This window comes from Mesoplodon mirus, assembly GCF_964341445.2.
Source record: "Mesoplodon mirus genome assembly, chromosome: 8".
Taxonomy (NCBI): domain Eukaryota; kingdom Metazoa; phylum Chordata; class Mammalia; order Artiodactyla; family Ziphiidae; genus Mesoplodon; species Mesoplodon mirus.
Window position 1 is genome coordinate 46049088 of NC_138984.1, and position 12407 is coordinate 46061494.

The window sequence follows — 12407 nt, forward strand, 5'->3', positions numbered from 1 at the left end:
GACTTTACTCATGGATAGGTTTCAGGGGGAAGTAAATAAAAAAGTGCAAGATGGAAGAATTTCAGTTATATCTTTTCTTTTGATTCCTGTGCTGGCATCTTCTTCCTTTTTAAGTAGAATTATTGGTCTTTTCATTTTAAACTTCTATGAAATGCTGATCGTAAAAGCTACCTCATCATCTCTATGTTATCACAGTTGAAAATTATGTGAGGAAAGTAGTGTCTGACAAATATTTTATACTGTATTTTATTTAAAATATATAAATAATCGATTATACCAGGTTTTTTTTTCTAATATCGTGTCTTACAGAAATTTATTTAAGCGTTTTTTTTTTGGATGGACTAAAATGGGATAATATTTATCCTTTGAGGTATATTTTCATCCTAGGATTTTAAAATTGTGTTTATCAGAAATATTATGGCATGTTTATTTGTTTTGGAATGGGGCAATTTAAATATCTTTTTTAAAATGTTAGCTTTGCTTTCTTTAGTTATTCTAGTTTTGAAGGTTTGATTAATAATTTTTATAACACTGAGAAACAAACTACAATGGAAACATTAATTACCTTTTAGATTAGACATATAAAAGTAATGGATTTTTCCATGTCAATAGTCAATTTCCCCCCAAATTTTACAGTTGCCTCCAGACATTTATGTTTGGATAAGAAATGAACACATGTTATCAGTTTCTTCACTGGCTTTAGAAGATATTTTCTCACCACCAGGGACTTCAAACAGTACCATTAGGTGACATTTAGGGCTAATTTATTATCTTGCTAAAGTGAAAAACTTGTGATTGGAAGAAATACAAAGAAATATAAATACTTCTGGTGGTTCACACAAGTAGGAAGCAAACATAAGAATCGGCTCTTGATATTCACGGTTTTCTTTCCTTCGTGACTTAGGGTCTGGCTGGAGAGAGAGGAGAACAGGGCCCTCCAGGCCCCACTGGCTTTCAGGTATGCACTGACTCAGTCTTCCATTTCTTCTTCCCCTAACCAAAATGCTTTTTTATAAAAAGATATGGTTGAATGATGTGAAATTCTACAATTTTCAAAGAAGTCATTCCTCTTTTAGTAAATAAGGTAGACATTTGGACAAAATCAAACATTTTTACTCAAAGAGAAGGAACAGATTTCCCCTGAACAACTGATCAAACCCCAAACCTATTAACAAATTATAAATCATAAAATGTTCTTAATATCTCAATAAGATTTATTTAACTATATGAAGGCTTATCTAATTTTATTGACAGTGTCTAAAATTTTTTGTTGAACAAATTTTCATGATTTATTTAATTAAATATGATGGTAGATTAATAGCATAGATAATCATAATTTGGGGAAAAAACTGTCAGGACTAACTTTCAATATTTATTCTAGCAGCCTAAAGTATTGTTCTCAAAGCCATTAAAAGCTCCACAAATATAAAGAACCTACTGTTATATTCTTACCTCTTTTTTGCTAAGTGGTGTGCAAATGAAAATCTAAACCTACGAACTGACTAGCTGCTGTGTTATGTTAGAGGATGTAGGTTTCTCATTTTGCTTTACTTAACTTGTGTTTAAATAATGTCTTTTGCTTGAAAATATAGTCAGGGAGCTCCATGAATTGTGAACTGTTAACACTGGTGGCCTATTAAGTTTCCACAGAGTCACAATTTTATATTCTTACTTTTGCTTTAGGGGCTTCCTGGTCCTCCAGGGCCTCCTGGGGAAGGTGGAAAGCCAGGTGATCAGGTAAGTGTTTAAATAATAAGGATAGCAATACTAAAAATTGCTAACATAATATCACTTACTGTGTGTCAGGCTCTGTTCTGCTTTGCTTTAAATTAATTATCTCCTTTAATCCTCAAAACAACTCTTATGTACTAGGTACTATTATTATTATTATGCCCATTTTACAGATGAGGAAAATAAGGCACATGGATGTTAAGTAATTTTCCCAAAGTCACACAGCTGATATGATTTGAACCCAGGTCACGTGCTTATACTGTGTTCTTAATCACTAAATATGTCTTACTGTACATCTTACTGGAGGCTTCATAAACGGTTATGAACAGAAACTTACCATTTTATTTCTGTCATTTTACCAGCACATAGGTTTATATAATTTATTTTTCTTTGAGTGATTTATTCATTCATTTAACTGTTCAAAAATATTTGCTGAGTGCTCTGTGTTAAGCTCTACTAAGCCTTGGCCTGAACCAATTGAACAATATGGACATGGACCTTGCCTTATATTTTATTTTACTAGGAGACAGAGAGTATAGAAAGTCAGTTACAACAGTAGCATATTCTAAATGCTATGGTAAGAGAGGCACTGTGTGTATGTAAACCTAGAAGATGCACCTAATTCAGACATTGGGGTTTAGAAAAAGTTTCCTGGACAAAATAGTATCTTTTATAAGATCTGAAGGAAGAATGATGGTAAGCGGGGAGGAGGGAAGGTAAGAAAATACTCCAGGAAATGGAAACAGCAAGTGCAAAGGCTTGCTGATCAAATTTAGGCACTGAAAAAAGTTTGGTAGGTCAGAAATGTGAAATACAGTTTGAGGAGGGTGAAGAAGAGGCTGGAGAATGACAGGGGCCTGATTGTGGAAAGTCTTAATTTGAGTCTAGTTTGTTCTTATTATTAGAGTAATGGGAAGCTAATGAAGGACTTTTAAGTAGAGAGAAATACTATTAGATTTGGGTTTTAGGAAGATCATGCCACAATGAAGACAATACATTTCAAGAGACAAGACTGGAGGCCTACTTGGTATAGTTACTGTCTTTATCAAACAGAGAAGTTTTAAATGACACATTTTCCTTTAGTTAAGAGCAAACTTTTAATGTAGTCATGACTGCATTAGTTTGAACCCACAATTCCTGGTAGAGTGTGTTGTCTGTATTATATGTTCAAGAAATATTTATTAAATTGAATTGAATTGGTTCTATTTAAAAGATTAGTACTTCATTGCTTTTAATTTCACTTTCCTCTGTTAAGTTTTTCACATTCCATTAGGAAATAAAAGGCCTTTTGCTTGTATTTTATTGTTGCTAAAAGTAATATCTTTGTGAGATAATATTTTGAATGAACTCATTGCCAAAAATCAATCATTAAGGTATAATACACATTTTTCTGGAAAAATATTTCCATCCAATGTATATGATATCCCATTGTTTATAAAATTGTACACATTTTTCTTTCTTTGATATTATGGGCTTAGTCAGACTTCTAATAGTATGTTAGAAGAAATTAGGTATATGATCTGGAAAGATTTCTAATAAATACCTAAAGTTCAACTGAAAGTTTTTCATTAAAAAAAAATCTATTTTATAGGGAGTTCCTGGAGATCCTGGAGCAGTTGGCCCATTAGGACCTAGAGTAAGTATTTTCTTCTTCTTCATGATTAACTTTGTGTCCATTGGCTTCAGTTTGAAAAAGCATCTTTTATCTGAAACTGGGCTTTAATTGTTACAGTTTTTTACTTAATGAAAATCAATCTTATGAGAAATATTTTGTGCTGTGAAACTAGTATATGCTTACTTCAAGTTCATTTCTTATTAAATTAGAAAACTGAGTCTTCATAGTTGCTCATTTCTAAATTTTTCCCCAGTAGAAGTCATTTTTCACATTTCCAGGAACACTTTTAACCCATTTTCAGATCAAGCACTGAGACTGTTTGACATTCCTATGTTGTGTAGGGAGAACGAGGAAATCCAGGGGAAAGAGGAGAACCAGGAATAACCGGACTTCCTGGTGAGAAGGGAATGGCTGGAGGACACGGTCCTGATGGTCCAAAAGTAAGTATGGTAGTGAGCTCAGTAGTTTAAAATGATCTAAAATTACTGCTCAATAAACACATAATGGTGCTAGGATTTATTATTATTTATTTGTCTTGTTTTTACAAAATATTTGATTATATAATTTCTTCAACAAATATTTAATGAGCACCTACTTGGCTTTTCTTTGGCACTAAAGTGTCAGCTAAAAAAGAATCTCTTCTTTGATGGGATTTTTGATCACTACATAAAGTAGTGATACATTCTCATATACAAACCTGTTTCTAATATTTATATAACTTTTATTAATGACTTCTATTAATAAGCAGAGGCAATAAGTCAAAAATTGCATAATTTATTAGGATGTCTTCCTAATCATATGCTCCATTTTCCTTATCTCAGTTTCTACAGTTCTGCTTACTTAATATGTGAAAGTATGTCATTTTTGAAATCCGAAAGTACAATACATTATAAGGCAAAAATCAGTACCATTTCCTTTTGGGTGCTGTTTTAAAATTGGTAGAAGACTGTGTGGCCAACTTCAGTGCAAACAACTGAAGTAGAATTTTTCATGATCATATAATATTAGATCCCTTATCACTTTCAAAGGCCAGAGTGATTGAAGAAGATCTGCTTCAATTTAATTACTGAATGAGCCTGAAAACCAGCTTCATATCATGGGTTCTTTAGAGAGAGAATGGAATACTCTCTAAATGTGATTGTGATGTCTTCTTTTTTTATTAGAATTCCTATGATGTTGCCAATAAAAGAAAATAAAAAGGCAATTCTATCATTTTTATTTGAATTGGTACCCAATTTCTCCAAAGGGAATGTTGAAAACAAACCAACAATCAAAACAGCAAGATCTGATTCTTTAAAAAATGAACTCAGAGTCAATTTTCCCAGATGAAACATATAAGCACTAGGTTGAACCACATGAAATTGCCAAGATTCTACTACTTTTGATTTACCCAAACAGGAATTTCATATAGTTTCAACCTTAATATATAGGTGAGCTTACTTATTGTTGGTTCGTTTCAGGGCAGTCCAGGACCAACTGGGACCCCTGGAGATACAGGCCCACCAGGTCTTCAAGGTATGCCGGGAGAAAGAGGAATTGCAGGAACTCCTGGCCCCAAGGGTGACAGAGTAAGTTTGGTTTGTTTAGTTCATCCATTTACACTTTCTACTGATAACGATTTCCTGGGCAGACTTTTACTTCTACCACCCTAAGTCACAAGCCATTCATTCATTCATTCTTTCAGTATATGTGTCCTTAGAAAATGTTCAGTCCCAGGCATTGGTCTAGGCTGAAGGGGATACAGCCGTGAACATTAGAGAGAAGTCCCTGCTCTCATGAAGCTTCCATGCAAGTGTAGGAAAAAGACAATTAAATGATTAAATGGTGTTTTGTATGTTTTCCCAGGGTGGCATAGGAGAGAAAGGTTCTGAAGGCACAGCTGGAAATGATGGAGCAAGAGTAAGTGAAATCATTCCTTTCAGCAGCTGGGCTAGGAATCAGCATCATCCCTATCATATGAATTTGCCTGAACTTTTTAAAATAACGTTCATGTTTCCATGGTTGTCAGGATTAGGAGAATGATGAGATCTGAGATTTGACACTGATGGACCACAGATATTCATTTTGCTTACCTTGAATTAGAACAAGCCAAAAAATAGTCATTATTGAGAGAATGAAGTAAGACACATTTTTATTGTGCATATCAGATTGGTGCTTTAAGCGGTGGGGCCCTCTTTATCTTTATTATCTTTTTATTTCATAGGCAATGTTTATTTTTATTAAAATGCTGCTCTAATGAGTTGCCTTAGACCTCATTCCAGTGCAGGCAAGTAGAGTTTTACAGAGTAGCCAAAGGTGTGACAAATGTTTCTCAATATACTAGATGTTAGGGGTGAGAAAATTACTGCATGATGAATCATCATTAATGCTTTCATTGATAAAGAGGCTGAATAAGTGAAATGTAAAGAAGGATTGTTTAATATCCTTCCAGAAATTGACATTTAACAAACTTTATGTCCTTAAAAATAGAATGTATTTGGGCTTCCCTGGTGGCGCGGTGGTTGAGGGTCCGCCTGCCGATGCAGGGGACACGGGTTCGTGTCCCGGTCCGGGAAGATCCCACATGCCGTGGAGCGGCTGGGCCCATGAGCCATGGCCGCTGAGCCTGAGCGTCCAGAGCCTGTGCTCCGCAACGGGAGAGGCCACAACAGTGAGAGGCCCGCATTCCACAAAAAAAAAAAAAAAGAGAGATGACACTGAACCACTGTTAATATTTTGATTCTGTCCATTGAGCAACTGTTAATACATTGATTATATTAACTTTTCATTAAAAAAATAAAGTAAATTATAGAAAAGTTTTAGCCTTAGTGATAATTATCCCTTTTTTCTTTTTCTGGAAAGCTAATTAAGGGTGAAACAGTTTAGCAAATTATGAACTCAAAATATCTCTTGCCTTTTAATTAAATCTAATATTTCATTTAATATTTCAAAAAGTGGTCTAAGTAAATCCGGTTTATTTTTTGTATTTCACATCATGGTTGGTCTGGAGTGCACGGTAAGTAGTGAAGTGCTGTTTGAAGGAGAGATGCATTGACAGTTTATTTTAAGGAGAAAGCTGAAATACATATCTATTGTTCTTTTGAACTATGAAAATGCAATGCAGTAGGATCAAGATTTAAGCAATGACTGCTTCATTTTTAGTGAGGGAAATATGTTATTTTAGGGAAGAAGCAGAGCAGAACATTTGCTGTAATCTCATGGTAAAGGAAAAAAAAGGAATCACTTTTATTCTGTATGAAAAAAATGTGAATGTAATGAAGTCACCTTTATATTTAATCAAATCCTTTAAGGAAGTATATTAGGTAAATGGATGGCAGAACATTGTTTCATTATAGATCTAGAGAATTTAAGATCACAGTGTTCTCATGTTCTTGTCACAGATATAAAATTAAAAAGTCATTTTGTTCCTTAAGCTTCTGCAGTAATGCATACAAAAATTAAATGACAAAAGGATATCTGGGCAGCTTGTGAAGAGGCAATACACAAATATCAGAGAGAAAACCTGTCTTAGGAAGGATTCCAATACAGTGCAGCAGTTTAAAGATTGTAACCGCATGTCAAGAAAACCCCATGTGGTAGCGCCCTACATTCTGAGCCAGAGAGCACCATCATCTTCAGTGTAGCAGGGTAGTGCAACTCCTTTTCATCTCAAGGGAATGTGGAAAACTGAGTGCTTTAGTAGAATTTCACTTTTTTAAAAAAACAAAGGAGTGATATTTCACTAGTATAATTTAAGAAGATAGTATTCTATACAAAAGAAGAAAAGCCTCTTCAATCTATTGTCACATTTCAAATAGGTATTAGCAAAATTAAATAAGCTAAGAGACACAGAAACACTGTTGAAGGGTAGCACTAATTTCATACTAATGTTTGAAGACGGTGTTATATATGGAGGAGTTGAGTTGGATGAAAGAGATGAAAACGTTTTGTGGAGAAAATCCATTGGAAATTGTTTTAGACTATATAAAATATTGAGAATATAGTTATATCGTTTATTATAAGTAATGTTTTACAAAAGCAGTCAGCTGTAACAAAATAGTCCCTTCTTTGTTAGTTTGTTTAAACATGGAGATTTCTGTGCATTCTTTTCCTCAGTATGCCTATGTTATGTTAATTGACAGGGTCTTCCGGGTCCCTTGGGTCCTTCCGGTCCTGCAGGTCCTACTGGAGAAAAGGTAATGTCACAAGTTGTTATTTTGTGGACTTAAAATCCTGAGATTTGAATGCTGGATCTTTTTCATAATGTTTTCTCTTTCATAAAATTTGACAGTTGGACAAGCTCATCTCAGAGTTCTCCTCCCATCCTCCCTACACATAGGGCCCAAATCCTACAGTTGTACTGTTTTGCCACTGCTTTGGACAATAATAATCTAAAATCTGCTTTCTAGGGAGAACCTGGCCCTCGAGGTTTAGTTGGTCCACCTGGCTCCCGTGGGAATCCTGTAAGTGACAGTATTTTGATGTTCCTTAGTATGAGCTTGAGCAGTAAAACGATTCATCCTTTTTTCTTGCTATGTATAAAACCATGCCTGTTGGATTAGGTTACTTTTAACTTCCTGGTTTTCACCTTTTACTATTCTCATTAAACTTAAAAAAATTATTGCATTATTTCTATACAATCTATTAAATCTAGGTAGGCAGCTCGTTTACTAAGTAATTAGAAGCTTCTTTGAGACTTTGGGCCTTGGAAAATTTCTTCTATGACCCTTATCTTTATATCACGCTTAAGAGTCCTCCTTAAGCAATATGTCTACTTTCTCTATATGTACATTTCAAGACACTACAAATTTATATAATTGCATTTTAAAATACTGTTCCTATTTAGAATAATGTGTGAAAGCTACAGTAATGTTTGTCTTCTAGGGTTCTCGTGGTGAAAATGGCCCAACTGGAGCCGTTGGTTTTGCTGGACCCCAGGTATGATTTTCAAATATCCCTAATTTACAAACGAACATTCCTCTTGTTACAGCAATGAACTTAATTACTTATCGTTGTCATGTGTTTTGAAGGTATATTCAAGATTCTGGAAAACTTATAGTTTTCTAGGCAATATTCTCATTTTCAATACATTTTTTCACGAACTGGCCCCAAAATGGTTGAATTTGCATTATATTGAATTATATACTTATTTGTTATAATAAAAATGTGGTGGTGTAACATTTTTTCAGACTGTCTTCAAAGATCTTATCAGGGCGTTTTTTTTCCTTCTATGCTTTTATACTGATTTCAAAGCAGTGTTATACCATATATGAATAAATGATATGTTAGGAATAATTATCATGAAATAATATGTTTATAAGTGTTTTAATCAATTGCTTATTTGTTCAATTAATGTAGGGTCCTGATGGGCAGCCTGGAGTAAAAGGTGAACCTGGAGAGCCAGGACAGAAGGGCGACGCTGGCTCTCCTGGACCACAAGGTCTAGCAGGATCCCCAGGCCCTCATGTAAGTTTCAAATAAAAAGGACACAACTTGAGTCCATTGCCCACTGTTTGATCTTGTGTTTAGACCATCTTTCTATCCTATAGCGATCTTTTGTTTGTTTCGTTCTATGTAGGGTCCTAATGGCGTTCCTGGACTAAAAGGTGGTCGAGGAACTCAGGGTCCACCTGTAAGTTGGTTTGAAGCTCTGGGAATTACACACAGCTAGTCACAGATACCTATTCCTTTATAGCCATTTTAAAGTTCATTTGAACCTGTAACAACAAATGTTTAGTTGTATAACTATACAGTAGTGGAAAGAGCGCTTAACTTTGATGCAGATCTGGGTTAAAATTAGTGTTTTGATCTTGGAGACCCAGCTGCCTCATATGTAACATAAATAATATATTACCTATGGAAGAGGGAATGAATAATGTCAAAGCACTTTGTATAATTCTGTTATATAAAATATTAATGTGATTCTAGCCCTTGCCTTCAGTATGCTTGTATGTATTCAAGAGAAATGGAAAGTGGAAAGAGAAAAATAGTATCCTTCCTACCAGTTAATCCAGATCCATTCCCAAAAACGTAGGATACAAGAAAATATATATATTGGTCATAACGAGAGGAATATAAAGGCCTAAGTATCGCTGTAAAATCAATAATCCCTAGAAAGTATATAGAATTAATTTTTATTTTAAAATTGCTTATATGATATTATATTTCTAGGGTGCTACAGGATTTCCTGGTTCTGCCGGCAGAGTTGGACCTCCAGGTCCTACTGTAAGTCGATTCAGTAATTGAAATCATTGATAGTGGAGTAATTTTACATACACATAAAAATACACACAAACACATACATATTTACATATTATAAGGATATACATATATATTTAATTGAGTTATTATTTGTTCTTTTGTTTAATCCCTTAATTAGTTGTTATCCCATGTTGACAACTCTTGTCCCAGTAATTCATAGTGGTATGCTGTCAAGCAAATCCTTCTTGAATCATCCAGTGTTTCCTCGAGGAGCTTATTTGCAAATCCTTTTAAGCCCCAGTGTTTGACTGTTACTTCATTTGGGTGCTAAATAGTAACAGTATTGTGTGCTAATAATCATTTCTTTCAGTTAGGAAGAATCTCTGAAATTATCTTTAATAAAAGTTATTCTTTCATTATAAGATCAGGTCAGACAATAAAATATCAATATTATGTATTCATTGTTGGGGCAGAGCCTTATGGAGTTTGAAAATTCAAGTTAACTTCAACACACTTTTTTTTTTGCAATTCCAAATCACTTTACTTTTATTTATTTTTTAATTGAAGTATAGTTGCTTTTTCAATATTGTCAGCACACTTTTAATAATGACTAAAAGGTAATTGTCTGCAAATAATTTAGATTTTCCTCTGGGAAATGAATCAGCTGTGTGGCAGCTGTGTTTTTTATTTTTATTTAAATCCACTGAGTGATCATCTAACAGGAAAAATGGACCTGTGAGGCTTGGGAATCTGCCTCTGAGGCAGAGACCATCACATTAGGTCTTCTAATGTGGCTTCCACTTTGCCCTCCTGGGTCTCTTTCTATGTTGTACTAGGGAGCTCCAGGACCTGCAGGGCCCTTAGGGGAGCCTGGGAAGGAGGGACCTCCCGGTCTTCCTGGGGACCCCGGCTCTCACGGACGAGTAGGAGATCGAGGACCAGCTGGCTCCCCTGGTGGCCCAGGAGACAAAGGGGACCCAGGAGAAGATGGGCAACCTGTAAGTTTGGAATCTTTGTTCTAGACCACCTCTAACTGAGATATTTACTAGTAAAAATTCATAAGAATTACTGCCACAGAGAAACGGTTTATATATTATCCTGAGCACTTTCATAATCTTTTAAATGCATTATGGCCTATAGGTTTTTAATTTATAAGTCTCTGCTCTAGAAAAAGTATATGTACAGATATAAAAATATAATAGTCATGGATATGGTGTTCAGAAACTAAACAAGGAAACATTTTTTTGTTAAATATCTGTATTGAATGAAGAACCTTTTTTTTAAACCAAACTATTTTATTTAATATCCAAATGCCTCAACATTAATATGTTTAGATATAGCCCCATTTCTTTGTTTTAAAATTTTTCTTGTCATTTTAAAAAGAGGAAAAATATTTGCCTGAATAATTACCTCTTTTATTCTACTAATATTCACATTAATCTTCAAGTTCCTTTCCAACTAAATGAGCCATTCTCACCTTTAAATAATGTTAGAGGCTCCGTGTGGATTACACATTTTGACTACTCACTCATAGTATGGTTTAATGGAACAGAGAACTTTTTCTCATACCAAAAACCTGTAAAGCTGTGATCTATTGTAAAGTGCTTGCATATAGTTTTCCCTGGAGAATTTCTCATTATAGTTTGTCCTCAAAATCAGGGTCCAGATGGTCCCCCTGGTCCAGCTGGAACTACTGGGCAAAGAGGAATCGTCGGCATGCCGGGGCAGCGTGGAGAGCGAGGGATGCCCGGCCTTCCAGGCCCAGCAGTGAGTAGCTGCGCTGGTCTATATTTCATCTGATTATACGCAATAAAATTTGTGAAGGGAAATTTTATCTTTTTTTTTTTTCTTAATAGATTTGAAGTCTTTTTTAGACACAGATTCTGAGTATCTTAAAAACCTTTTGACTTTAAATGTCAAATTCTTAAGGACCTTAGAAAGTCTTTGGAAAATATAGTTATTTAACCCTGGGACTAGAGAAGTAGACAAATAAGGATATAGATTTTTGGTGACTCTAAATCTTTCTTCAAAGATTAAAAATATCCATGGAGCTAAAGAAGGGGGATAATCTCCTGGTGAGTAGGTAGCCTCTTTTTAAATAAACATGCCTAACAGAAACACTCATATTTCACAGTTGAGAGGGTAAGTTTTCATAAACCATCAAAGGGAAGAAGTAGTTGAGCTAAAGTAATATTGGAGGTGAAAGTGGGTGAACAATAAAGAAGGATTCTGAACGTAATCTCCTGTTTCCTGGAGGGTGCTAAGAATTTCATATTCCCTGGAGTATGGATAAAAGTTTAACTCACTATTAGCTTTGAAGAGACTAAATTTTACTGCTGAAAGTTTACATGCTTGAGAAAAAAATGGTGTTTTTATATGGAATGTAGACAGAGAGATTTACTGCTGGGACCTTGGAACTGGGGACATGTGGGTGGAGATGTGAAACCAGAAAACCGGGAGTTAAGGACTGTCTTATTGTTCAGGAGTGAGCCAAGGAACCTGGAAGTAAAATCTCCCAATACTGAGACCAAAGTGCCAGGATATAGAAGTAAAGTGAGCAGACAAAGCAGAAATGAATAAGGATGAGCAAATCTTACTAGTGACACAGATTCAAGAAGGGCATCCAGAAATGACAATGATACATCAGATTAGAAACCAAAATGAACCTGACTTGGTGCAAAGGATACTTTTTATTCCCTTTAATATGTCAGGATGAGTGTGATAAGAAGTGCGCATGCCTCTGGGAAGGCACTACAGTGACATGAGTGTTGTGGGATAATGGACAATTATTACTATAGAAGGAGGGACTGGGGTGCCATTTGAATAAATGTAGCCTTTATGTGAACTGGCCTCCTTAAACTTCTTCAGAAGTGGTGGACAT

General features: G+C 35.0%; 1 protein-coding gene across 1 annotated transcript in view; it reads left to right on the forward strand.

Annotated features, from left to right (window-relative positions):
* Window positions 1–12407, forward strand: part of COL5A2 (collagen type V alpha 2 chain) — a 145093-nt gene that overhangs the window by 115727 nt on the left and 16959 nt on the right. Inside the window, exons 30-43 of the mRNA XM_082630244.1 lie at window positions 905–958; window positions 1684–1737; window positions 3323–3367; window positions 3688–3786; window positions 4807–4914; window positions 5192–5245; window positions 7468–7521; window positions 7735–7788; window positions 8210–8263; window positions 8684–8791; window positions 8904–8957; window positions 9497–9550; window positions 10363–10524; window positions 11186–11293. Coding sequence (XP_082486370.1) covers window positions 905–958; window positions 1684–1737; window positions 3323–3367; window positions 3688–3786; window positions 4807–4914; window positions 5192–5245; window positions 7468–7521; window positions 7735–7788; window positions 8210–8263; window positions 8684–8791; window positions 8904–8957; window positions 9497–9550; window positions 10363–10524; window positions 11186–11293 — 1062 coding nt within the window. The remainder of the gene's footprint in view (window positions 1–904; window positions 959–1683; window positions 1738–3322; window positions 3368–3687; window positions 3787–4806; window positions 4915–5191; window positions 5246–7467; window positions 7522–7734; window positions 7789–8209; window positions 8264–8683; window positions 8792–8903; window positions 8958–9496; window positions 9551–10362; window positions 10525–11185; window positions 11294–12407) is intronic.